The sequence below is a fragment of the Hippocampus zosterae genome, chromosome 1 (genome assembly GCF_025434085.1).
Source record: "Hippocampus zosterae strain Florida chromosome 1, ASM2543408v3, whole genome shotgun sequence".
Lineage (NCBI taxonomy): Eukaryota > Metazoa > Chordata > Actinopteri > Syngnathiformes > Syngnathidae > Hippocampus > Hippocampus zosterae.
The window spans coordinates 25,457,031-25,484,737 of NC_067451.1; the positions used below are offsets into that span (position 1 = coordinate 25,457,031).

General features: G+C 44.2%; 1 protein-coding gene across 1 annotated transcript in view; it reads right to left on the reverse strand.

Moving 5' to 3' along the window:
• LOC127598188 (uncharacterized) overlaps positions 1-27,279 on the reverse strand; it is a 34,066-nt gene extending 6,787 nt beyond the window's left edge. The window contains exons 1-2 of the mRNA XM_052061867.1: positions 26,287-27,279; positions 24,997-25,669 (exon numbers count right to left, since the gene is read on the reverse strand). Of these exons, the coding sequence (XP_051917827.1) occupies positions 24,997-25,669; positions 26,287-27,279 (1,666 nt within the window). The remainder of the gene's footprint in view (positions 1-24,996; positions 25,670-26,286) is intronic.
• Between the last annotated feature and the right edge of the window lie 428 nt (positions 27,280-27,707).

Genomic DNA, 27,707 nt, shown 5'->3' on the forward strand with positions numbered 1-27,707 from the left:
TTTTCTCAGTCTCTTCCTCGGCTCTCATTCGAGATTGTTGCACATAATATAGGAAATGAGTTCGCGAATTCACGTCATCTGAAGTGGGGAGAGTGGGAGAGTTAGTCATCATTTTCTGCACATCAGACGGACAACCCCCCAGCACTGCTTGCCTGAACAAAGCCTGATTCAATGGCTGACTATTGGGGTCCTGTCCTGTGACAGTCACCCAAGCATCCATACAATTAACCAAATAAGTAATTGGGTGTACCTCAGATAGTTAATTCTAAGGCCACCTACAGGAATAGAGAGGGAATTCCAAATTACACTTCAGTATACACATGCCAATTACAAATACGTGTATACGAAGAACAAAAATGCTTTTATCAGACATGAAAGAAACAACTGTAGCACTCTTGCTTCATTTCTGAAAAAAATTCGACAGCAAATGTTCCCCGCTATAATCAACTGTCAGTGCCGCTGATGTCTGGGAGGAGACTCCCTTTCGAAAGTGACAGACAATTCCAGCCTTCACAGACAACGAGATTTTCTTCCGTTCACCAGACATGTTTTCAGACCATGTGCTCAGGACCGTGTGTACCTCCGTGAGCTACGGCAGGAAGTACAACAATGTACCAAGTCGATCCGCAGCGTTGCTCAGCAACGGAGGGGAATTGCGCACTGTACATTTTGTTCATAAACAATGTTGAATTGAATTGAATTGCCTTTATTGCGGCCGTAGTTTACTCTACACGATTCGTTGTAGCAAAGGGCTTTTCACTGTTTTGTGGGGAAAATCTGGTCATTTGAATGTAGTTTACCTTATAAAAGTGTTTGTTGTAAGCTAAATTGGCAAATGGAAAATGAATCACGTGAAAGAGGGACTTTGAAATGTGAACGTTACAGGGGTTGCAAACGGAGTGCGTTGAAACGGGGTTCGACTGTACTTAACTACTTTGAAAAATGCCTAACAATGTTCTCCATTGAACGTCCATCGATTTCCCATCCCCTTGTCCTCATCTCCCTCCTTTCTTCCCGTTTTGTTTACCTGCTACCTTCCATTTCCCCGTCTTCTCAATCATTTATCTACCTCAGGCACGGATTCCATCTTGTTACCAGTAGAAGTAAGGATGTCGAATAGTTGGGGGACCTTTTTTTAAACGGCTCCTGCAGCAGAACGGGAGCTTGGCAGCCTGCAGGGAGGCGAGCGGAAGGCCTTATCTGAGAAGCCAGGCCTTCCCTCAATCAACTCGCCTGTCGAGACAACGACAGTGAGCCATGCGCTCCGTGGACTGATAAGGTCCCCAGACACACCCCGACAATGAATGTTGTGTTGTGGGTGGGGACACATCCGAGTTTGTGTATGATCACCAACTTTACACCTGCTGCACTTTTATCCCTCCCTTGCTATAATCCTGTCTTAATTTCCCCAAAGGCCCAAGCTATTTCATACAATGCCCATTAGAGTTATTGAGTTCTTACACATGGAGAAATGTAGAAGCATTGATGCCATTTCTGAATATCACTTGCTGCGCTTGGCGAATTAAAAAGCGTCAAGCAAGTTTTGATTTTGATTGAGTGTAAAATAAACATCAAGCGCAATGAGGACACAATTGCATCCACTTACTCACGAGCACAAATGCTAGGACTACTAGACACAGTACATTGTCACAGGGAATGTGTCTGTTTTTAATAATATCATGTATTCTATTCATTTATTCTTTTTTTTTTTTTAACATGCTGAGAAATCATTCACTGTCCTATAGCACAGTGAGTTTCAATTGGTGGGTCAGGCTCCAAAAGGGGGGGACAAACCTATCGGTGAGTTTCCCAGGCAGTAAAAATAAATAAATAAATAAAATGGCAGCACTGACATGCAGTCATTCTCCATTTATCACCAGTGATGCATTGAAGAACCACCCACAATATTTGTTTTGTTCAGTTTTGCCCTTCATACTCTTTAAACCAGGGGTGCCCAAACTTTTTGGACCGAAGATCGACTTTTCGATCAACCAACCTGCCGCCATCGACCCTTGTGAATGATTAAAGAATGGAATGAGTGGGCTGTACAATACTGTATGTTATCCACAGCCATGACTTCGGTCTGGTCAAATCAATATACATTTTATAGACATTTCAAGTTCACAATGTGATAATATCAAATCAGAGTAGAATATGACCTCTTCTACTTCTTGCTATTGCATTAATTGGATCAAAATTAGAAAAGGTTTTCGGCATGACTGAAATCACTACAACAGCCATGAATTAAAATGCACCTTGACAAAAATGTGTCTGCCTGCTTGAAAAAGGAAACAGTTCATGTCATTTTACTCTCGACATTTGGAGACCCATGTAAAAAAAAAATAAAAACATAAAAAAACGTGACTTATGATGGGTTCCCACTCATGGCTTGGGAACCACTGCATTAGAAAAAGATGTCGTCTCCTTCAAAGTTCTATTGAAGTTCCCTGGTGTATGTGTGTTTTCTTGGTCTTAAGGGGAAACTCAAGTGTGTTCTCTAAAAGGAAATGCGGTTTTGTGTCCGGCCATTCATGTCAGGCACGTAAATCACAGAGGGCCACCATTCCCGTCTGTCACCCTGGATGTAAATACCACCTTTATATCCCAGCCTTAAATATGACCATGAATAATGGAAGAAGCAGGTGAAGGCAGGTATTGAAGAGGGATCAGCGTTACATTTTCCATTCCTCTTTGATATGAAGTCACGATGCCACTGAGTCATCCAATCTGATATACCGCTGAGCGGGAGCGGTAATCAAAAAAAATCAACAACAACAACAACAATAAAAAAGATCACGAGGCTTTACAAGAGTGATGGATGAGGCCTGCAGAGGCTTTATAAGGCACGCAACGTGCATCTCAAGACAAACAGCTCTTCAGAGCGGGTGCTTCATCTGGATTCCTTGAACAATAGACTCGGAAAATGTGCGGTATTCATGTTTGTTATTTGTCGAGCGTGTCGGCATATAGCGTGTCCGGGCTTGTCTTGCAAGAAATGAACTTAGTCGGCCCCGAGACAACGGCAGGCGAAGCATCGCTGAAGCGAAAAACTGAAGCACCTCGCTCCAGCAGATCACTTAATAGCTTTGGCTGATGCACACCTCGGTAAAGCTTCCGTCAACTGGGTCAAAAAAATGACAATGAACAAAACCTACAAAACCTGTGGACATCTGCTCATCATGAGTCACAGGATTTACTTGTGCACTGGTACCTTTACTTACAAGCTGAATTTGTTCCGTGACTAACCTCATACCTAAATTTAATCATAACACATTTATTTTACCCATTGAAATCAAGTCAAGTCAGTTTTTATTGCCAAATCTGGTCTATGTGTAACATACAGCACAGATGAAATTACTTTCCTCTCTCAACTACAATGCAAACATGTCGTGCATTGAACACACGCAGTTAAAATTTACATAAAATTACATAAGACATAAATATGTAAATATGTTAAATAAAATAAATAAACTAATAGTAACAACAGACAACCAAGGGCACTTGTGATTATTGCATATTCAATATGTACTGTATATGTATATGTATATGTATATGTATGCATACAATATATTCAATTCAGAAATGACCTGAAATTCCAACAACCCAGTCTGGGCCCTTCAAAAAACACCAAAGCAGTATTTTTTGTTCACAATTAAGGACTCTGCTTTCTGAATATCTGCATGGAGTCGTTAGACCGGGTGTTTTTCAGATAAGGATGAGTCGGCGTGTTTAAAAAAAAAGATGGTTTGCACTGTTTTGGGTGTGAACATAGTGGAAGCGATCTGCTGCCAATCAAAGAGGTCTTCTCAATGCGCCACACTTGCATCCTACATAAAGATGTCTCTGCAGAAAAGGACAGAACGATCCATGTGTGATCCACTCATGCGCGTTTTCTTTTCTTCCCCATAAATACGTCTTGAAAAACCATGACGTATTTATACATATTTTACATTTATTTCTGTCAGAGAGTGCAGAAGCGTCTGATGCAGCCACTGACTCTGGATCAGGATTGTCTAGATTGTAAATCATTGAAAATCTGTCCAGCAGGCCGTAGCGGGTATAAGGGATTAGCCGGGATGACACTACAGAAGAAGTAGAAATCGAGAGGGAGGGATGCATGGGGAGAGTTGTGGAGTAGTTTTGAGTTGTGTGCAGTAGTACATGTTATATCTAGTGACTTGTTGTAACTGTCATATGCTTATTTATGTGCTTAGGTCTTTTTTTTATCCTGGATTTAAATTATCCTCAGAAGAGGATAGTTCGATCGTGGGTTTTTTTTCCCTCTCCCTACCCAGTGTTTTCCTTTCTGAACTCTGACTGTAAATTTCCCCATTGCGGGACAAATAAAGTATATCTTAATCTTAGTGTGGAGTTAGTAGAGAGCCAGTAGTGATGGCAAAATCAAAACAGTTCACCCTTGAGAAGAAAATCTTCCACCAAGCAAGACGGAGCAGGAGATGGAGTTGCTGAAAGCAGGATGCTTTGTCCATACTAAAAGAAGCAACAGCTATCAAAAGAGGCTCCGGGTGCACGAACATTGCGTGCCTCATTTAAAGCTTCCGATTCAGCTTGCACGGCCATTCTACAAGCACAAACCTGAACAAGTGCCGCAGACCACTAAAGCCACACTGCAGTGAAGGTCGACACCTTCACTTGCAAAGGCAAGCAGAGTGAAATCAAAATGTGGTGTAAGACATGTTGTGTGCCCTTGCATAAGGGCAATTTCTTCATTTTGCATCACACACACAAAAAAAATGCATTAAGTGCAGGGTGGAGGGGACACACACACACTTGTGCACACACATGTGGACACGCACGCGTGCACATACAGCACATGCGCATGCAAAATTTCTGATTCGGATTGGGATGTTGACGCTGATTTGCGTTTTCCTTGGTTGCGCAATTCCTGCGGCCGCCCTACGACCATACTCCAGTGGTGCAAGTCCCGTGGCCTCCACACCAAAGAGGGACTGCGTGATGATGGGAAAATACGAGCATATGATCACAGGGCGTCCTATCCCTAGCTGTCTTCGGGGGAGCAGGTGGGGTACACCCTGAACTGGTTGCCAGCCAATCACAAGGCACACATAGATAAACAACCATTCACCCTCACACTCACACCGAGAGACAATTAAGAGTGCTCGATTAACCTGCCGTGCATGTTTTTGGAATGTAGGAGGAAACAGAAGTACCCGGAGAAAAACCATGCAGGCACGTGGAGAACATGCAAACTCCACACAGGAAGGCCAAAGCCGGAATCGAACCCTGCACTTCGGCACTGTGAGGCCGACATATTAACCAGTCGACCACCGGGCCGCCTCACACTTATTCCGTACATGATATAGAAAATACACGAGATTTATGCATTCCAGCAATATGTATAAAATACCACTAAATGACAAATTTGCTTGCAAATCCTTTCCGTTTCCCTTTCAATTACATGTACGTCGGTGGGCCTCCAAGGGTGAGCAGTTATCCATATTTTAGTTTGATTGACCATACATCTATTGAGACTGTATGACAGTTAGATGGCTGTATAGTTATGACAAGTTGGAGCCTCGGATTAATTCATCTCTTCCTGTCTCAGTTGTGACAATCTACTGAAGTTGTTTTTTAAATTGACTGTAAGGTTTCTGGGGGCGTGTGTGGGTGGAATTTGCGGTCTGCAAAGAAACAACAGCATGTTATTCTTTGATCCACAAGTCACAAATCGTGTGTTGTCTTAACGCAGTCTTTAATTAAATGTGAAGAGAGGGATGTGTTGAAAGCACCCAAACACACGAAGAAGTACTGTATATGTTTTTTTTTATATTTATCCACCCAAAAAATAACGTGCTGATTACATGAAAACATGAAGATCTGTTGATGTAGTGTCACAGCTCGGCACAGAGAAAGGTTGGACTATGAAGGAAATTGATTGAGACTGATCCAAGCAATTTGTTCTGCATCATCAATGTGTCCCACACGCATCCACACTTGCACTTAGGGCTAATGACCCGTGATTGGAGCTCTAAATGCTCAGCCTGGACATGGCATTAAGTAGACTGCTCACAAAAAGGCTATATGCAGAAAATATAAAAAATGTAGATTATTTAAAAAAAATCCATCTTAATACATTGATGACTGCATTTGACATTTGACTGGTATTTACCCTTAATGAAATTATAACCCCAACTGTGAATCTGTACAGTAACATTAACCCATCATTAATCAAGTGATGCATGAATTGTAGACTAGGGCTGCACAATATATTGATAAAGGCACATACAATATGCACACCGTAAAGGCATGCAATAAATTTCATATGGAATTATTAGCTTTTATCCGAATTTGTCCAACGCAAGTCCAAAGCAACCTTGAATGTGCATTGCCATCCAATAGATGAACAATCTTTGCTTTTTTTTGCCACATGAAAAATGATATTTCTCTATTTCAATAATAACATAATGTCTTTGGGTGCGTGTTAAAAATCACAAGAATATCAATCTCACTATATCCAACTCCCATATCACATGTTTTTCCAATATTGTGCACCTCTGTTATAGATATTTTAAAAATAAGGATTTGATGATCATTTTGGATAATACACTCTTTTAAAGTGCTGCGTGAAAAGTAGCTGAAATTGGGTGAACTGGCTAACCCAGCACTGGGATTCAAATGGACCAAATTAATGCTGGGTTATTTCTATCAAGCACATTGGGGTGAGGAATTGATGAAGCACGTTGGGTCAAGATTTGGATCTAACAAAAGGTAAAGACGGACGATACAGAGGAGTTAAAACTACATACCAAAAAAATGGGTTCACCAGGTTATCAGCATAGCTGTGGTAAAAAAATACATATTTTATTACTGTACTAGCATTTTCTAAGATGAAGACGCAACTTTCCCCAGTCAGGGGTCTCCACAATGAGCCATTCATATTTGACACAGTGTTTAGACGTTATTAATCCAACCCATCCATTTTTTCCAAGCTTGGGATCAGCAATGGCTGGGCAAATATGGAAAAGGGTCTCGAAACCTGTGTCAATCCAGCCATCCAGCTGCCATATCTCCTAAGAATATTATGTTAAATATACTTCAACCTCAGCATACTGTACAACAAAATTGTGACCAAAAAGGCGACCAGCTTCAGCTCCTCAACCCAATCTCCTGGGACAAAATACCATCTTTTCTGTACTACAAGGCACACCTAAAAACATGTTAATTTTCAAAATAGTCGATAGCGCACTTTTCGATGCGCCTTATATATAGATCAATGTTCTGATTTCTTGGTATTTTAAATGTTATGTAAAGCACTTTGTTACAGCTGCAGCTTGATATTTATAAAGCTGTATTGCATTGTATTGTATTCCTAGAGTGTAGCTCCATCTAGTGGATGCATGATGTAACCACAGACACTATTGTAGCTTTTATTTGTGCCTTATAATGCGGTGCACCCTATATTAGAAAACTGTTTTAAAATGGGCCATTCACTGAAGGCGAGCCTTGTAGTGCAGAAAATACAGTACCGTATTTTCACGACTATAAGGCGCCATTAAAAGTCTTAAATTTTCTCCAAAATGGACAGGACGCCTTATTGTGCGGAGCGTCTTTTGTATGCGCTGAGTTCCAAAATCAGACTGACAGCCGACACGCTGTTTATATAGAGAAAAGGCGGAAGTGACTGTGGCCGGGCATGCGGGAAAGAAGTCGGCCAATCAGGGAAGCGTGGGCGTGTATATATACATATATGGAGAGGGAGAGGGAGAGAGAGAGAGAGAGAGAGAGAGAGAGAGAGAGAGAGAGAGAGAGAGAGAGAGAGAGAGAGAGAGAGAGAGAGAGAGAGAGAGAGAGAGAGAGAGAGAGAGAGAGAGAGAGAGAGAGAGAGAGAGAGAGAGAGAGAGAGAGAGAGAGAGAGAGAGAGAGAGAGAGAGAGAGAGAGAGAGAGAGAGAGAGAGAGAGAGAGAGAGAGAGAGAGAGAGAGAGAGAGAAGGCAGACGTGAGAGAGGACAGGCATGCTGGGGAGCAGTCCGCCAATGGGTGAAGGGTGGGCGTGTAAGTGGACGCTAAAGGGACGCCACAAGCAGGTACCAACACCGGTATAGAGTGTGGCAATGTGCATTGTTGCAAAACAACTCCGGTTTTGGTTTCTAAGAACCCCCGAAAATAAATTCGACAAAGAGACATGCTTTTGGCATGCGTGCCCATCTCACAGCAGCGGTGAAAAACCAAGTCAAGCAAATGAACTCTGAGTTTGTCGTTATTCCCGGAGGCTTGGCTAAAGAACTCCAACCGCTGGACATCGGCATCAACCGGGCGTTCAAAGTAAAGTTGCGAACGGCATGGGAACAATGGATGATCGATGGCAAACACAACTTTACAAAGAGTGAGAGGCAGCGCTGGGCGAGTTACGCCACAATACGCAACAACGAGAGGGAACGTCGCGTTTTTGATGCATTACGGTACTTGCACAATTGTTCAATTCTTTCTCTACACACACATGCGCTGCCACCATGTTTCGCTCTGTTCTTTACTTTCAAATGTGGGAAAGCTTCACACGAGAGAAATGTTGACGTTGCTTTTGCTGCTCCTTCTTTCCGCTCGGCAATGCGTAGCAACTCACACTAGCATGTGATGCGTTCAATGACAACTGGGATGTGCAGTCCTCTGCTTCTGATACAGAGGATGAGGACTTTGATGGATTTCTGGGTGATGATTGATCGAAAAACGTGAGAACATTGTACGATGGCGAAATAAAACACACCCGAACTCAGTTCTGCTTTCGTTGCCTTTTTGAAAACGTGTTTTTAGCTTGTATCTGTATGTCTTGGCATGCTACCGTATGCTTCAAGCTAACGTGTTAGCGTGCGCGCATGCATGCCGTATGTTTAAGCTGGCGTACGTTTTACCACCGTAAAACTGCGCCCATTAAGACGATGGGCGGTTTGTCTATGTGTAAAATACAGAAATGTCACCCATTAATGAGACTGCGCCTAACCGTACGGTGCGTCGAATAGTCGTGAAAATACGGTAATTAGCCCAACCTTGGTGAACCAGCACTGCTGGATCGGAAAAACAATGTAGCATTTATTTTTTGTGTATATCTAGTCATCAGCAACTACTCCAATTCGAACTATGTCCTGAATAAATTCGTTAAACTCTCGGAACAGTCCTTAAAACTTCACTATGGAGAGGAAGTCATCTATGATTAACTCAGTAATTTAATGATTATAGGATGGCTATTATAACCGCAGGCAAATGAGCAACTCTACAAGACAATACATACAAAGTAAATAACGATTCATATATGTGAATGTAAAGAAACTCCTCAATAATGTCACATGAAGGGTGACAGTTCAGTTTGGACTTATTTATTGAAACAACTTTGGTAAACTTTGGGGCTAAAAGTCATGAAACTATCAGCGATGTAGTCCATCCATCACTGCACCCACTCACCAATCCATCTATCTTAATTCCCACCCAACGCTGACACTCACCCACCAAGTGCTCAAGCCTAACACCCACCCAATCATTTACCCATCCGCAACCATTAATCTTTCCATCTATAGCCGTCCACGCATCCAAACTGAATGATTACCTTGCAGTTAATTTACCATCGCCCCACCTTTGTCTTCACCCATCCATGATCTTGATACAGAGTGCATCTTGAGTGGTTTAAGCAATTGTCAAATCAATGTGTGCTTTGAAATTACACATACAGTCCACCTGGCCACCCATCATTGAGACTATGATGCATCCATCTGTTCATCCAGCCAGCCCTATCCGCATGGTCAAGTGACCCCTCACCAGCAACCATACATTTTCCCACTAATGTTTAAACCACCCACCTTTGATGCAAGAGGCATATCCATTCATGATCATGTTAAATCCATTTTTAGCCTGGAATTTAGACGTGATTGGCCATTTCAAATTCATCAGGGAACATAAGACATTTGGAGCATCCCCTGTCCTAGAATTGGCTGTATTACTGACGTTTGGCAGATATTTAAAAAAATCTTGCTTTATTTTTCTGAAAACACCGTGCCTCCTTCAAAGTTCTGTGGCACCCCCGCAATAGGATGCACGACTCACATGGTGAATACCACTCGATTCACCATTATTCATTATATAATCCATCCAGCCTCCATTGTGATTCAGAGGCAGCTTCTATTTTTTATGACTTCATAATATAGAATCAATGTTCAATCATGCACAGCCGACCCAAATTTTGGCATGCAATCCATCCGTCCAACCCTTATCCATTGTCCACCGATCCGTTAATGTACAGGGTGTCCCAAAAGCCTCTCTACACTTCCTCTTTTATTTTCATTTCAGGTATCATTAGGACAGATGTGAGGCCATCAGCATTTGACACCTTAGGTTTTGCAGTTTCTGCAACCACATCGACTCTAGAGGAGCATTCCAAAATTGCCGCGCGGCAAGATATTTTTGTGTCCCTGACTGCAGTTCAGCAGTAGCTGGTGAAATTTATGGCCATCCCAACGCTTCAAATAATTTGCACTATCTATGGCAGGTTTCCCGAAACAGGATCTGTTCATAACAAACCATGCAGCGGAAGGCCCGCTTCTCATGCGAGAAAACACTAAACTGCGAGATCAGGTGTTTGCGCAAAGCCATGGAAGGTCTGTCCGGAGTGCTGCACAGGAACTCAGCATCAACGAAAGCTGGATTCAGCGGATTCTTTGGAGCGTGAGAAAGCTATATAGCTTGAGGTCCTTCAAAGGCTTCAAGTGGAATATTATGACGATCAACAGCGTGAAGTCAGCGCTGGCGTCGAACTGAAGTCGGTTGGGGCAGAAAAGCCCTAATTTTGCAACGCTGTTCTTATGTCAAATACGTGCTTACATAAACTGCAACGTTCAGGCTAGCATTTGCTCACGTTTGTCTGAATAATACTTGAAACAAAAGAGAAAAAAGGAAGTGTATTGTGACTTTTGGGACACCTTGTACACAGCAGAGTATGTCCTCCAATTATCTTGGACTTCTCAGGGAACATTCAAACGGATACGGAATGAGTAAGATGGGGTCTTTTTGTACTTGTGTGATTTTACACACTCTCTTAATCATTTTAAAAGCCTCATCTGGATGTCAACTGTTGAATATTGTTGACATATTTGCACCTGTAAAGTTAAGAACCTCGGGCGTCCAACTAGGCCTTGATGACTGGGGCCGGGCAATATTAAACGATTGGTATTCATTGTTGTCCGTTGCAAACAATGAATTATTTATGCTTGGCTCGAAGCAGCTATGCAAAGCATGAAAATGATACCCACATTCTCCCTTCATAATAGCCGTATGGAAGACGATGACAGATAATTTTGCCTGCATTACGACAAGTAGTTGTGAATAAAGTGGACTGCAGAGAGCACGCGTGAACCTGGTATGTCGTGTACATGTAGATGAAAGGTTTCTTCAATGTTACATCTGGCGAGCAGCAGGACTACTTCAATTAGTGGAACCAATTATTTGTGAAAACTGATTTGCGTACAAATACACAAAAACATCATTAGTAAAAGCGAGTAAAGCGCTCTCCGAGCTCTCATCAGGCAGCTTGATTTCGATGTGAGAGGCCCCGATGAAGGTTTGATTGCGCTCTGGCTTGTTTTTTTTTTTTTGGTTTTGTTTTTTGTTTTTCCATTTGGATAAAAAAAAAAAACAACAACTTCCGACTGATTCCAAACAGTTGATTGCATGATTGTTCACGTCGGTCAGTGCAATTCAGCGAGGTGACGCGACAAAGAACACACTTATGTTGGAATACAGCCTCTGAATTTGGCGACGCATGATCCTTCTTTGATAAAACAAGAACACAACATTAATGTCCATACATGGAATTAGTCATCCAACAGCAATTAGCACGAGCAGTGAGCAACCTGAGGCCTGTGAGCATTTCAACGGATTCTCCAGCAACGTGCGCAAAATGAAAAGGCCATTGTACTGACCATTTTTTTTATTTTTTATCAGTTGTGATTTTGTGTATTCAAAAATGGTTTGTTGTTGTTGCCTGTATGACATTGCGCCCATCCATATCTTTTTCGCATTTAACATAAAATCTAACAATAATAAAAGTGTACTTTCATTGGAAGCCCCAGGCGCATAACTGGCCATTGGTGCGTGTACAAGATTAAAAGTGAACAATATTTTTTCTCTTTTCCCCCCAGATTTTCGTGGTGTTGGAGGATGCAACTGCGGGGAATTCAGGGAGGCATAGAGTGCAGGAATCTCCAAAAGTATTTATTTTTCCTGGAAACAGTGAACTGTACATGACTGAAAGAAACTAGGGAACTAAATACAAGCCAACTGTTAAGACCACGAGGTGTACCTGGACAAGACCGGAGGGAGCTAGCAGATCACGCAGTTCACACAAGGGACCGGAGCTGATAACAGGGAGAAACGAAAACCCTAATGGGCTTGACAAGACATGAACAAAGGGGCACAGGGAAAACATGTAACACAACGCCAAACTATTCAAAACAAAGTCAACACCACACAGAAATTTACTGTATAATTTTCCGCATCCAAATCAAGAACCCAGAATGGGATTGTTGGATGGCCCTGGTTCAAAACTGGCTTTTAGGAGATGGGCAGGATTGAAATGCAATGTAATGTAATTACACACACACAATAAAACCAGAGATTTTAGCACGAAAACAAACATCAAGAAAACAATAACTGTGAAGGTCAACCAATGTAAATGTGTTTTTAATATTTATGACCCCCCCCCACACCAGGTAAAACTGTTAAATACATAAACACATATAAAGCATTTTCTGCCTAAAATAGAATACTAATCTCACAACGAACAATTTAATTGTGAGGTCACTCCCATTCTGTTGCCCACACAGACGCATAAACTCAAATTGTAATTTGGCATAGATATCGATAAGATTTTAATCAATATTGTTACTCACGATACTGTTTATCGATCTGGTGCCTATTCTTATCTGTATTTTTTTTAGGGGAGGTGGGGTTATTTATTTATTTTCAGAAAACCACAAAAACACAGAACTTACACCACTTTAAATAAATAAATAAATACATGTTCGTGTCTTACAAGTACAGTGACATTAATGTAAACTAAATAAAAAGAGATAATTCCATCACTATTATATTGTTAAATATGACATATGCAATTATTTAATGTAAAAGAAGACACATGGAACATGCAGTTGGGCTCCAAACAGCACTTCTGTGATGTGATGAGGTGAGACATTTTGTATGAGTTTGTTCATTAAGTTTGCTTGTGTCCCCCTGACATTTTATGATTGATTGCAGTTGTGACGTGAATTGAACAGCAGCGTTGCGACATCATCCCCCCCCCCCGTCCTTATGTTAGTGTGAACTGTTGCATTGAGTGTAAACCGATCAGACATGCCAAGAGTAAAACACTCAGCTGCTACGTTCATAGCAACAGAGCTAAAACGACGTAAATGTCGCAAGGTAGCTTGAACTTGTCGACATGACAGTTTTTTAAAAATTCAGCCCCGGAGCCAGTTTAGTCCTTGGGCTCGGTACCCAGCCCTAACCGTAAGAGCAATATATTTGTCTGTACACTGCCTTTTGGGTTTTGCAACTAGCAAAAGGAATTCATTCACAGTAAAATAAAGTCAGTGTCAGAAGGCTCATTAGGTTTTCAGTGGCAGTGTGCAGCAAGTTCAAATTACATGTGAGACCAGCGTCGGAAAGCAGTCTTATACTATTGATGCAAGAACATGAATTACCGATATGTTTTTTTTTAAGGTGCAAGCAGGCTCTACACAACCTCCAAAGTTGAACACTCCAAAAGGCATGGAATTTAGAGTTCAACAAAATGGAAGCCTAAAAAGTGAAACATAAACTTCCTCCAGCCCATAATGTGAAACATCAACAACTGTCTTGAGACTTTTTCCTCAGTGACTGCACTTTTTTTAGGCCACCACAAAGTTTTGTTAGTGCTCTGTGATGGAGCAGAACTTGAACTTACTCAATTCAACTCAGATTTTGCTAATTTTAACTTTGCTAATATACATTATATTAACAAATGCATGTGAGTGTGAGTGCGAGTGGTTGTTCGTTTCTGTGTGCCCTGCGATTGGCTGGCAACCGATTCAGGGTGTGCCCCGCCTACTGCCCGAAGACGGCTGGGATAGGCTCCAGCACCCCCCGCGACCCTAGTGAGGATCAAGCGGCTCGGAAGATGAATGAATGAATAACAAATGCATTTGACCAAGCAGAAGCCAATTGTAGCTTATCAGACACTAGTTCATCTTTATTTTTGTTGTATTAAACTGTCAGAGATTTTCTCGGACAAAGCTAAAGAAACGACTCGGCAGGAAAATTGTCTTCAATATCGGCGGGAGCGGACCTCTGAGAGCGAACGACGGTTGTTGCTCCGCGATCACACTCAAAGTCCCGTCTCCGCGAGTTCAACATTTTATTGTAACATGCAAAATACAAGAAAAACACTGTCCCCGATATTTGCATGCCGCACCCCCGGTCGGGCCCCTCAGTAGTGATTGGTTACCTGTTTTTCAACCTCGAACCACCAGTACATTGGCGCCTTTTCTGGCTGGTCTACATCGAATTAGCATGCTGTAGACTTTGCGGATGGTCAATGTCGTCTGGGCGCGACGAGTGTTCTCAACTCGTCTTTTGTTGCTCAACCGCTGTTCCCGAATTATTCATTCCCCTTTTGTGACCGAGTTTCGCTTTCTCCCCTGTGGTCGCCCACCTGTATTGACGTGCTAATTGTGGACTTCAACAGCCCTCCGGCTAGGTGGCCGGCGCCTTTGTGTGTAGGCATTTGTGGGTGCTGAATATGCACCCAAACGCTTCGATGTGCCCAAATAAATGAAACTTTAAACATGATACATTTTTGCTCATAGATTCTTCTAACATAAACTTATCCCTTCCACTGACTTAAAACATTTCCTGTAGAAGTAGCATATTTTCACGACCATTCGGCGCACCGTATGGTTGGGCGCAGTCTCATTAATGGGTGCTATTTCTGTATTTTACACATAGACAAAACACACTGTATCATTGGGCGCAGTTTTAAAGTGGTAAAACATACGCCAGCTTAAACATACGGCATGCATGCGCGCACGCTAAAAACACGTTAGCTTGAAGCATACGGTAGCATGCCAAGACATACAGATACAAGGTAAAAACACGTTTTTAAAAAGGCTACGGAAGCAAAACTGAGTTCCGTTGTATTTTATTTAGCCATCGTACAATGTTCTCACGTTTTTCGATCAATCATCACCCAGAAATCCATCAAAGTCCTCATCCTCTGTATCAGAATTGAACAATTGTGCAAGTACCGGTAATCCATCAAAAACGCCGCGTTCCCTCTCGTTGTCAGAGTCACTCTCATTGCCATGTGGCTCCACAGAAATGATGCCGGCTTTGCCAAAAACTCAAACAAAAGTGCAAGCAGACACGTTCGTCCAAGCAGCCACAATCCATTCGCAAATTGTGGCGTAACTCGCCCAGCGCTGCCTCTCACTCTTTGTAAAGTTGTGTGTGCCATCGATCATCCATTGTTCCCATGCCGTTCGCAACTTTACTTTGAACGCCGAGTTGATGCCGATGTCCAGCGAGCGGTTGGAGTTCTTTAGTCAAGCCTCCGGGAATAACGGCAAGCTCAGAGTTCATTTGCTTGACTTGGTTTTTCACCGCTGCTGTGAGATGGGCACGCATGCCAAAAGCATAACCGATGGCTTGAAGTTTGAACTGAACTTCGTAGGCGTGTCTCTTTGTAGAATTTATTTTCGGGGGTTCTTAGAAACCAAAACCGAAGTTGTTTTGAGAAAGATAATAAAAACCCCTCAAATATACGGAGCGTTACTATAGCTTCTAAAATTTGATTGTCAAAATTATTTTAGAATCTGTCAATCAGCATTCTGGTGGGGGGAAAAAACATGCTTGCGTGAGGTACTTTTCCATTATTTTCCACTGGACATGATGTTCTCAAATCACTTCCAACAACCATCAAAGACTTTGTCATTGCAGACATCAACTGATCACATCTGGGACTTTTACTTTGCATTGTGATGCAGCTCGTGCCAGCTGTGCAGCAGCAAACTTTCTCAGGGTTGCTGATTCCTTGAGCGGATGAAAGCCCAAGTGCGCCCGCTGCCCGTCACGCATTAAACATGTCACCGGGGACTCATTAGCTAAACAAATGTGTGCCATCACCTCGCTGTCAGAAGACTCGAGTGCCAACCTCACTGAACAAGAAGAATTATAAACAGAGGAGCGGGTCCCTACAAACAGCTCCTTTTTGAAGTATGAGATGGTCTGATTATCCCCATTCAGTCGCTTCCAAAAACCACATTAGTTGTCAAAAGCATGTGGAAAAAAATCATTTGATTAACCAAGGTTGAACCTATTGCCCACAATTATTATTGGCTTTGATTTTCCTTTCGCTCTCTCTCTCTCTGTCTCTCTCTCTGTCTCTCTCTCTCTCTCTCTCTCTCTCTCTCTCTCTCTCTCTCTGTACAAGGACTACAGATCAAAATGAGCTCATAGCTATTTCTAGTCTGTGCCACACATTCGTTTTGCAAAGTCCCTGTTAAATAAACAATGAAATGAAAGGAATCAACTTTTTTGCCCCCTAAATTTAAACTGTACATAGCATCAAACTGGATGTGCTTCACAAGAAACGCGCCGGCACCAGCAACTTTTCCAGCTAAAACAGCACATTTGAGTAAGCCTGGTTTGTTCAAAATTGCAACTATGTCAGGGTGTCAGCATCAAAGTGTGCAGTCATTTTCGCCTATTAAACTGCCTTTGGAAAGAAGTCCGATTGCTCTTCCCAGCCTATATGGGGCACTTGCTTTGAGGCAAGCTGCTAGCTACTGCTCCCCTAACGCTGGGAACAGGCGCCGCAGTCTGCAATGCCTGCGTAATTAATTCTAGTTTTTCGGTGTCCTGAATTTGGCGATTGAACAGGATTTCAGGATGACGTTGTGGTGATGTGTGTGGCAACATTTAAAGTGGGCTCCAACTTCAACTCTGAGTTAAGTCAGCTTCTACGCCGCCACATGCTGCCACGACCAACTTTAAAATAAAATAAGGCTACTGAGGAAGATTTTGAAGTTCACCTCACCACATTTATAATTGGAATATACTGTTCGATATTCATCCATACCATGTAAATTTAAATGAGTCAGTCAAGAAGAACAGTAGATTATTGTAATTCGACAATATTCAACTATGGATTGCAGTGGATTTCTGATGTTATGACAGTATCTTACTGTATTTTTTTGAAATTGTAAAATAGCGTTACATATTCATCTCCAGATATAAATAAATACTTGATGATTTGCCGAGAACGACAAATTTTAATTTAACTATATAAAATAATTATTTATAGGATTGCAGTGCCTATGTCCACCGCTTTACAGAAAATGACTTTTTGAGTCGTCTTGCTTGAAAATTAACCGTGCAAAGACTTGACACAAATGGGAACACCGGATATTTCATCATACATCGATACCTTGGAACAGGCACTTTATCCTGATATGACTTTCTCAGTTGGCAAAATAGGTGAATAGCGGGGCATGAATGCTGTTGGACATGTGACAGTCTTCAAGTAGAAGCATAAGAACGTAGACAACTGAAGTAAAATACAAAAAAAACTTAGAAGGCGGACGTGGCTAAGAAGTTTCAGCGGGACACCCAGTAACCAAAAGGTCCACTGTTTGAATCCCGTTTCATGTGTCGTTATATTCTTGGGCAAGACACTTCACCCACTTTGCCTCCAGCGTCATTCACACCGGTGTATGCCTGTGTGTGAATGTAGGCGCCCACTGGCAGCCACGCTTCTGTCGTCATGCCCTTGGGCAGCTGTGGCTACTTACGTGCAATATGTTTCTATCCACTATGAAGTTGAAGTTGACTCTGTTACAGAACAGAGCCATATAAATCTGATGCATTATTATTATTGTTGAACTGCAGATTTAAAATCTAAACTGCCATGTACACTACTAAAACAAACAAGAGTACATCCATCCATCCATTCACTCAGTTTATGTTAAGCTTATCCTCACAAGGGTCACGGGGTGTGCTGGAGCCTATCCTCGTTGTCTTCGGGCAGTAGGCAGAGGACACTCTGAACTGGTTGCCAGCCATTCGCAGGGCACACAGAGATGAACAAGTCAAACCTGGGGACATTTTGGAGTGTTCAATCAGCCTGCCATGCATGTTTTTGGAATGTGGGAGGAAACCAGAGTACCCGGAGAAAACCCATGCAGGCACGGGGAGACCATGCAAACTCCACACAGGAAGGCCGGAGCTGGAATCGAACCCTGCACCTCTGCACTCTGAGCCCAACGCGATAACCAGTTGATCATTGGGCCACCCACAACAGTACATGTGGCGTAAAATTATCACAGCACCCACTATTATTATATCCTAATATATTGTAATTCAAAATACAGTACGGCTCTGATCAAATAAATTATAGTCAGTGCATTGTAAAATAATAGTAAATTACTGGCATCCCTGTTTCCGATAATGGATGTTATTTTAATAAAATTCTTTACAGTGTAGCATTCCCCAGGACGGTGCACACTTGAACATTTGTTGTACTGGAGGTACTTTATATTACATACATTTTTAACATTAGACATAAAATATAATGTTCGAATAAAAGTTTATTTTTTTCCCATCTGGGTACTGGTAAATTGTCACGAATTGTACCAATCCTGGTACTGTATTTGTTTCTGTAAAATGACTGGAACACCAGTTTTCCAGTTTCCATGCCCCCAAAAAAAGGTCGTGGTTAGGTGTAGGGATTAAGAGTCCAGGTTTAGGGTTAGCCATTTTGGGATAAAGTGAGGATTTTATAAGCAATTGAGTTTTTGGATTATTTTTCGGGGTTAGCTATTTTGGACTCAGGATTACAGCAAAGGTTTAGAGGTTTACATTTGCAAAAACAACAGTTGGGTGCTACAGAATGCTTGAGCATGTGTTTTGCTGTCATGCTTATCAACAAACTTGGTCAACATCTGGACTTAAAGGGCGAAAGCAACAATGACAAAAGCCAAAGACACACAGTTCTTCTATAAATTGAGAGCAGAATTTATGTGATATGACACCAGTTGTATCCAAGATCCAATTGAAGCAATCCAAAGACTAAAATACAAAGAAAGCATTTTATGAAGAACCATTCAGTGTTTCTCGTGGGAACATTTAAACCCCTTGATGAAAGCACGCCATTCTCGAGTCTTTTGCCTCATCAAGCAAATGTCTCAGTCTTCACTAAGCAAAATGTAGTCATAATTAACAAAGTGCATCGAGTTCTCAGACTGCACTTAATCAAGTCACACATCGCCTCCGCATGGAATCATCGGGAGCTCTTTTCCTCATTGCCTCTCATCGAATGGGATGAGGTGCTCCATCACCGATGATAAGAATGCAGGCTGAGGCCCAAGCAGAAGCTGGGGTGAGAGGTATAGATTGCTTCTGGTAAAGTTAGCAAAGACTAATCCATGGCAGCGGAATTAGTGTGGCTCCTGCTCCGTTTGTCATGGCAGTGGTCATGCTATTTCGCCTGGCCAAGATGAATGGAGTCACATACATCACGGTTGAGTACCTCCCTCCATTAGAACCCAACGTGAGCTGACTTTCCTTGCTCATTTGTAATCCTGCCAAGTGACTTGAGGTGAGTGAGGCCTTTTGTAGCCTGGTTTGCAGGGCAGCTGTTCATTGAATTAAATTTAAGACAGATCGACCAAATCAAAGGTAGCTAGTTTAAATCGGGCATCGATAGAAATGGGAATGAAAAAGTGTTCCTGTTGAGAACTGGTTCCAAATCATTCAATTCACTTGCATATTGCATTGCGATCGATTTGACCTCTGGTTGTAGCCTCAGTTATGTTTTAACAAGATATTAGAGATGTTCCTCATTTGCATACCTATATATGCACAATAGTTAACTCATTTTTTAAAAGTGCTGGAGAAAAAAAAGAAAAATGGCATCCTTCACTTAAGGAAAGTTTCTTCAAAAGACCATTCAAGGATTCTCTGTGAAGAATCAAAGTGACTGCACATGCATACAGTCAGGCTGATTTATGCCCCCTTTGATCTCAACACGTTAATATGCTTTACACGTGTGTTGTATCAGGCTGGAGACCTAGAACGTAATGTGTGTGTGAGTGTGTATTAACAGGCATGATGAATCTTGACCAAGTGCTTACTCTGTAGACCAACTTGATGAATGATAGCTGGTGTTTGGCGTGTGAGCGATTTCTAGAACAACAACAAAAGACAATGCATCTGCTAATTTAGCAGAAGTGTGATATTCACAGCACCATATGGCATCATTGTTTCCCTCCTCTTGCTCAATCCAACATAAACAGAAATGCAAACAGGTGTGCATGAGGACACCTTTTAATTTAAAATGTCTGCAGAATTGTGTGCTTTGGAAGAAAGCAGATGTGTGGCTTTCTCCTGCATCTTTGAGAATTGTACTCATGCCAATGCTGCTTGTGAATATCTATCCATCCATCCATTAGCCGAGTGTCTTTCCCCCACGAGAGTCGTGGGTGTGCTGGAGCCTATCCCAGCCGTCTTCAAGCAGTAGGCAGGGCGCACCCTGAACAGGTTGCCAGCTAATCTTAACAGGGCACACATAGGCAAACAACCATTCACGCTCACAATCACACCTCGGGACAATTCCACCAAGTATGTTTTGGAATGTGGGAGGAAACCATAGTACCCAGATAAAAACCCACGGGAAGAACATACAAACTCCACACTGAAAGGCCGTAGCCTGGAATGAAACCACTGACCTCTACACTGTAAGGCATACTTGCTAACCAGTCGTCCACCGTGTCCTCGCTTGTGTAAATCAAATTCTCAAACATTTGTACAGGCATCCCATATAGGGGAGAAATACCAATCAAAAATAAGTACTAAGCACACACTTCAATACCAGAGCAATTTTTTTTTAAAAGGTCAAGGGTCTTGTTATGATTAGAAATTAACATTGTTCAGAGATAAAAAGGTTAGAATGTTAAGACAAGTCATATTTTATTCAAGAAACAAGCCTTAATCTTTACAGACATGAGTGATATGCACAGGCAGAGGCTACCTAAAGACTTTGCTGCCTGACGCACCTCAGACGGTGCAAGGTCATCAGCTATGGGGGGGGGGGGGGGGTGGCACCCTTCATTCATATTTCCCTCCATGAATCCTGCAACAATTCATGGTGGTGGAGCAACGGCATCCCCTTGCCACATGCGGTGACAAGTGCAACCTGTGCAAGTGCAAGTACTTTTTGCGTGGATGAGGGTTTGGGCCGTGAAGCACTCACCTTCCAATCTGCCTCAGAGAGCCCCGGGGTCCATCTGGCTAGGGGTGGGCCATGCGAGACACCGGTGCAGCCCTTCTTGATGCTTACACAATCACCAGATGTATAATCCAAAGAGGCGGCCCGGTAGTCCAGTGGTTAGCACGTCGGCTTCACAGTGGAGAGGTACCGGGTTCGATTCCAGCTCCGGTCTCCCTGTGTGGAGTTTGCATGTTCTCCGCGGGCCTGCGTGGGTTTTCTACGGGTGCTCCGGTTTCCTCCCACATTCCAAAAACATGCGTGGCAGGCTGATTGAACACTCTATATTGTCCCTAGTTGTGTGTGTGAGTGTGAATGGTTGTTCGTTTCTGTGTGCCGTGCGATTGGCTGGCAACCGATTCAGGGTGTCCCCCGCCTACTGCCCGAAGACAGCTGGGATAGGCTCCAGCACCCCCCGTGACCCTAGTAGGATCAAGCGGCTCGGAAGGTGAATGAATGAATGAATGATCCAAAGAGCTGCATTGATAATTGCACTGCAACTATTCCCACATACCTGCGTGAAATGTATGTAGCTCTATTGTGATCATAAAATATCAACATGTTTAACATTTACAATCATCAGCCATGATTGTTTTCCAAGCAGCTCGAGGAGGAACAGCACTCTCAATACACCCCACGCCAACACATTCATCAATAAGGATCATCTTTCAGAGGCGGCTGAGAATTGGGCCTTTGCTAACTTTGATTGGTGTTAGAAATGCTTCAATTTTGTCCGCTTGTTAGTATGGGTGTGTAACCTGTTTCACATGTCAATCGTGAGAGGCATGTTATGATAGTAGCATTACAGCAACAATGTATTTGTCTGTGGCAAAATGTGTTAGGCACTGCCTCCAACTATAAATAGTAGAGTTCTAAAATATCATTTATATCAACCACAGAAGTACAGCAGTTGATTGTAGCTTTGACACTTTTTAGGGTTTGATATATTGCAAATGACTAACGTCAAAGAGTGTACAATGTTTTCAGTACTGCCAATTGATTAGACTTCATATAATGCAAGTGCTGTTATTTATTTCAATAACCATTATTTCCTGTTGGAGAAACCGAGTCTCACAACAAACCGTTTGACCTCGAAAGTTACACTCTACCCCAAAATAGACCCGTCATAACTCCAACTACATCTGAAGCCTCCAGACTTTGGGTAATTAAGTCTAAGACCATCACATCACCGTCGCATTACTGTCATGCACGGCACAAAAATCAGGTGCTCGCTGCAAGGAAAACCGCCACAAATCACCTGTTTTGTGCACCCTCTGGCCTGCCCTCCACCTGTCACTCTCCCCAATTAAAAAGGTAGACCCACCAAGCAAGAACAGGCGCTCCAGTTTAATTATGTGGAAATCCCTAAAGGCTACACAAAGGATGTGGTCCAATTAGTTGACAGAGGGCGATGACATCACATGTGTCACCATCTGTGTAACATAAATAAATAAATACGCTCATCTTTCTCCGTTAAAGAAAAAAAATGAAGAAGATAATATCGGGATGAAGGCATTGAAACTGACGACCGGGACAAAGTTCAGCTCACTTTTTAGGCTTTATTTTCTTTCGGATGCAACTTGCTCTTTCTTGCTTGCTTTTCACGCTGCCACTCACCACATGTGCCCACACTTGACAGGCTATTGTTATCACGCCAAAGTGTGTCATAGGTTTTTCAACCTACGTAAAATGTTAAATTTTCTCAACACCCGATCGTTTTCTACTGACTTGTTGCATGGTGGATGTGTGGGTCTGTACACAAGTGCAGTTGTGTGGCAGTTGAGTGAGCTCTACACATTTGGCATTATCCAAAGAGCAGATTATTTGACTTTTGAGGCTTTCAAATGTGTGCATAGATGTGTATTTCTAAAAGGTTGGCCCCAGGGAAGGTGTGTGTGTGTGTGTGTGTGTGTTTGTGTGTGTGTGTGTGTGTGTGCGTGTGTGTGTGTGTGTGTGTGTGTGCGTGTGTGTGCGTGTGTAAGGTAGGGACAACACTCCCTCCTTGTGGGGAGGGATACATTCCCACCTGTGATAAGTGAAAAACTTTGATGCAAACCATATAAAAATATTTTACTTTAAAATACTTTAAAAGTATGAACTTATTAAAACACATTTCAAACGACCAGTTCTGTGTTTACAGACAAACAGTTAAAATTGAAGGAGGCCAGTTACATTCTGGGGCTGCTTTGCTACATCCGGCACATAGTGGCTTGAATCTCATTTCAGGACTATCAAGACATTCTGGAGATAAATAGACTGGTGTCGGAATGCTTTGTCTCAGCCACAGGCAAAGCTGCAAACTACAGAATTTCCCAATCAGAACAATTTTGTAACTTCCATATTTTCAAAATTATGTCACGAACATTACTGCACAACTGCCCATACTGTTATACTTTCGAAAGTACAATTGTATTTATGCTCTGACTTTGTACAAAATGTGCTAAAATCAAGGCATTGCAGTTGCAGAAATTCATAAGCATGCCTCAAGAAATCAATCACAAAAATAGCAAATAATTTAATTAGCAGTGACATTCCAACAATGCACAATGCAGACCCAGACACTTTAATTGGATCTTTTTTTTTTTTTTTTAATTAAAGCAGCGGGACCAAAATTTCAATAGCGTTGGCCATTTTCACATGAAGAAATATTTTTAATAGTTTTCTGATGCTTAACAGAATCAGAGGTGTCAAATCTAGGACCTCAATATAAAAAAAAAAAAAACCTGCCACAATTCAGCTTTACCCACAGGTGCTTTTACTCAACTGGCAAGTCGGTCAGTGAAGGCCCTCGTTATCGAGGAATGCGGCCCCCAGGACAGGGCGACGGCTCCTGGTGCTTGTGTCTCCGATGACTGTGGAGGCCCAGTCTTTCCCGAAAACCCCGCCCGCAGGATTGATAGAAGTGGGTTGGGGGGCCGGGCGGTTGCAGGGCCCTCTCCTTCCTCCGCGCTCGTCGGTCCTACTCTGCAGCGACGCGTCGAGTCTCGAAGACCCGGACCCCGCCCCGCACAGCCCCACGCCAGGCCACCCGATCCGCGGCCAGGTCAGCCCACTGTGCCGGGGGAATCCGGCACCGCTGAAGATGACCCTTTAGCTGGTCTTTGAATCGTCTTTTCGGTGCTCCGCGGGGACGGGTGCCCTCCAGCAACTCCGCGTAGAGGAGCTGCTTCGGGAGACGATTGTCGCTCATCCGCTGCACGTGGCCGGCCCACCGCAGTTGGGCCAAGGTGATCATGGCTTCGATACTCGTGAGGCCAGCCCGGGTGAGGATCTCATTATTAGTCAATCTCTCCTCCCAGGAAACGTTGAGGAAAGATCGGAGTCGTCCTTGGTGGAACCTCTCGAGCCTCTTGATGCTGCTCCGATAGAGGGTCCAACATTCGGTGCCATAGAGAAGGGTCGGGAGGACGACAGACTTATACACCATGATCTTCGTGTTGGTGGAAATGGCGTGATTCCTGAAGACCCGACGACCAAGGCGTCCAAAGGCTGTGTGGGCTGCCTGGATACGGTGAGTGAGGTCCTCCGTGAGGCCGGCGTCCTGCTGGATAATGCTACCCAGGAAGGGAACGCCGAGACCTGCTCGATGGGTTCGTCGTCTATGGTGATTTGGGGTGGATGATGGTTCAGATGGAGGGTCTTTGTCATTTTGGTGTTGACGGAGAGGCCAAAGGTCCTGTACGCCGCGGCGAAGCCATCCGCGATGAGCTGGAGGCCCCCGGAGGAGTTGGAGACCGCAGCATTGTCATCAGCGTACTGGAGTTCGCTGACGGTCGTGACCACGGTCCCCTGCTTGCTCCTCAAACGGCTGAGGTTGAAGACTGACCCTTCAGTTTGGTAGCGTAGAGTGATTCCGTGCTCCTGGACAGGGGTGACGTGGTGGATGAGTGCGGCGATGTAGAGGCAGAACAACGTCGGCGCCACCGTGCAGCGCTGTTTGACACCGGTCCGAACCGGGAATGGGGGAGTCATTTCGCCCTGAGTCAGGACGCAACCCTTCATGCCGTCGTGAAACATCCGGATGAGGGATATGAATTTGGGGGGGCAGCCTTGACGTTCCAGCACTTTCCAGAGTGCTGTTCGGGGCACAGAATCAAACGCTTTGGCCAGATCATAAAAGATGGCGTGGAACTCCCTCCGCTGCTCCCGGCACTTCACCAGGAGCTGCCTGGCGCAGAACACCATGTCCGCGGTTCCCCTGCCTGGACGGAAGCCCGCCTGGGACTCCGGAAGAACCCGCTCAGCGAGACAGGTGAGTCGGTCGGCCAGTATACGACAGATGAGTTTTTCAGCAGTTGACAGCAGGGAAATTCCACGATAGTTTCCACAGTCGAGTTTGTCGCCCTTCTTGAATATCGTGACAATGACGGAGTCCTTCAGTTCTCCAGGCACCGTCTCCTCGACCCAGCATTGAAGGATGAAGGTGTGGAGGCGGGTGAGGAGAGATGCACCCCCAGCTTGTAAAAGTTCTACGGGGATGTCGTCAACTCCAGCACCTTTGTTCTTCTTCATCCTCCTCAGGGCTCCGGAGATCTCCCGGAGAGTCGGCAGCTCCGTCATCCAGTGTTGCACAGGGAGCTGGGGTCAGGATCGAGGAAGCCGTCTGCTGCGCATGTCGGACGGTTCAGGAGCTCCATGAAATGCTCCTTCCATCGCTGGTGAGTATCCTCCTTTTCCTGCAGGATTGTGCCATCCTTTGCCTTCACAGCCATTGGAGGACTGTGAGCCGGACCGATGATCTTCCTCGTTGCTTCGAAGAAGGATCTGGTATCGTGACGGTCAGCGAAACTCTGCATTTGGTGGGCAAAGTTGACCCACCATTGATTTTGGATCCTCCGGATCTCTCTCTGTGCTTCACTCTTGGCCGCCCAGTAGACTTCTTCAAGTCTCTTGGAGGAAACACAGTTCTGCCATGCAATGCGAGCCTCTTTCTTTCTTGAAATCAGTGGCTCAATTTCTTCCAGGTTTTCGGCAAACCAATCGGGATTTCTCCTCTTCTGGATACCGAGGACCTCTTCCGCGGATTTGGTGAGCGCAGTTTTCAAGTGCTCCCAGTCTGAGTGGACAATGGCAGGAAGGGTCCGAGGTTGAGTGTCCAGTTTGTCCGCGAGGGACGTCTGGTACTGTTCGAGGACTTCGGGATTCCTCAGCAGCCCAACATTGAAACGTATCCTCTTGGGGATCTTCTTCCTTCTTTTCGCAGGCGCGATCTTTAGCCTAAGTCTTGAGGCTACCAGCCTGTGATCGGACCATCCGTCATCCATGGAGCGGATTGCCCTCGTGACCATGACGTCCGCTCGGTCGCAGATGCGGATAAGGACGTAAACGATCAGGTGCCAGTGGCCGGATCTTGGATGTTGCCAGGTGGTCTTGCGCTTGTTGGCCATCCGAAACAGTGTGTTGGTTATTACCATTTCCGTCTCTGCGCAGAGAACAAGGAGTAGTTCTCCATTTTCGTTGCAGTTGCCAACGCCTTCCTTCCCCAGAATCCCTCCCCAAAGCTGATGGTCCTGGCCCACCCGCGCGTTGAAATCCCCCAGAACCAAGAGCTTATCCCGGGGGTTGACGCGGAGGATCAGGCCTCGCAGCGCGGCATAGAAGGACTCCTTCGCCTCCTCCGAGGCGTCCAGGGTAGGTGCATAGGCGCTGATGATCACAAGGGATTGGGATTGACATAGAGGTAGAGTGATGGACATGAGTCTCTCAGAAGTTCTTACGGGGATGATGTTGTGATCCCTAACCAGATGTAACTTAATGCAGAACCCTACACCGTGAATTCTTCTCTCCTCCACCGCTCGTCCGCTCCAGAAGAAGGTGTACCCGTGCCGAGGCTCCTCGATCTGCCCGGCACCAGGGAGACGGGTCTCGGAGAGGGCAACAATGTCCAGGCCGAGCTTCTGAATCTCAAGGGCGATGAGGCCAGTCCTGCGCACCGGTCTATTTGCTCTTACGTTGTCCATCAGGGTTCGTACATTCCAAGCGCCGATTTCCAGGAAAGCAGTCCGGTTATTGTATTTGTATTTGTTTCGCCCGCATGAAGGATGAATCTGCTGGAGGCGGGTCTCCAGCCGATCGGTGGCGGTGATGGGCGCGTTTAGGCCGCCTTTTATTGGCCCTTCCTCGGATTGAGGGGAGCAGCGCTACGACTAAAGAGTCCTGCTCCGCCACCGTGGTCGCTGTCTCTCCCCTGCACCATCACCAGTTCGCAAGGGGAGCGACCATCGTGCCACGGCCGCCGACGTGTGGTTGTGGAAATAGGGACGTGGGCCCTCATCTGAGCCTGTCCCCGACGCCCCGCGCCATCGCCGCCGGACTTCTTGAGGTGAAGGGGATCAGGAGAAGGGGGACACAGGTTGAGGGGGCAGGAGGGGGCAGGAGGGGGCAGGAG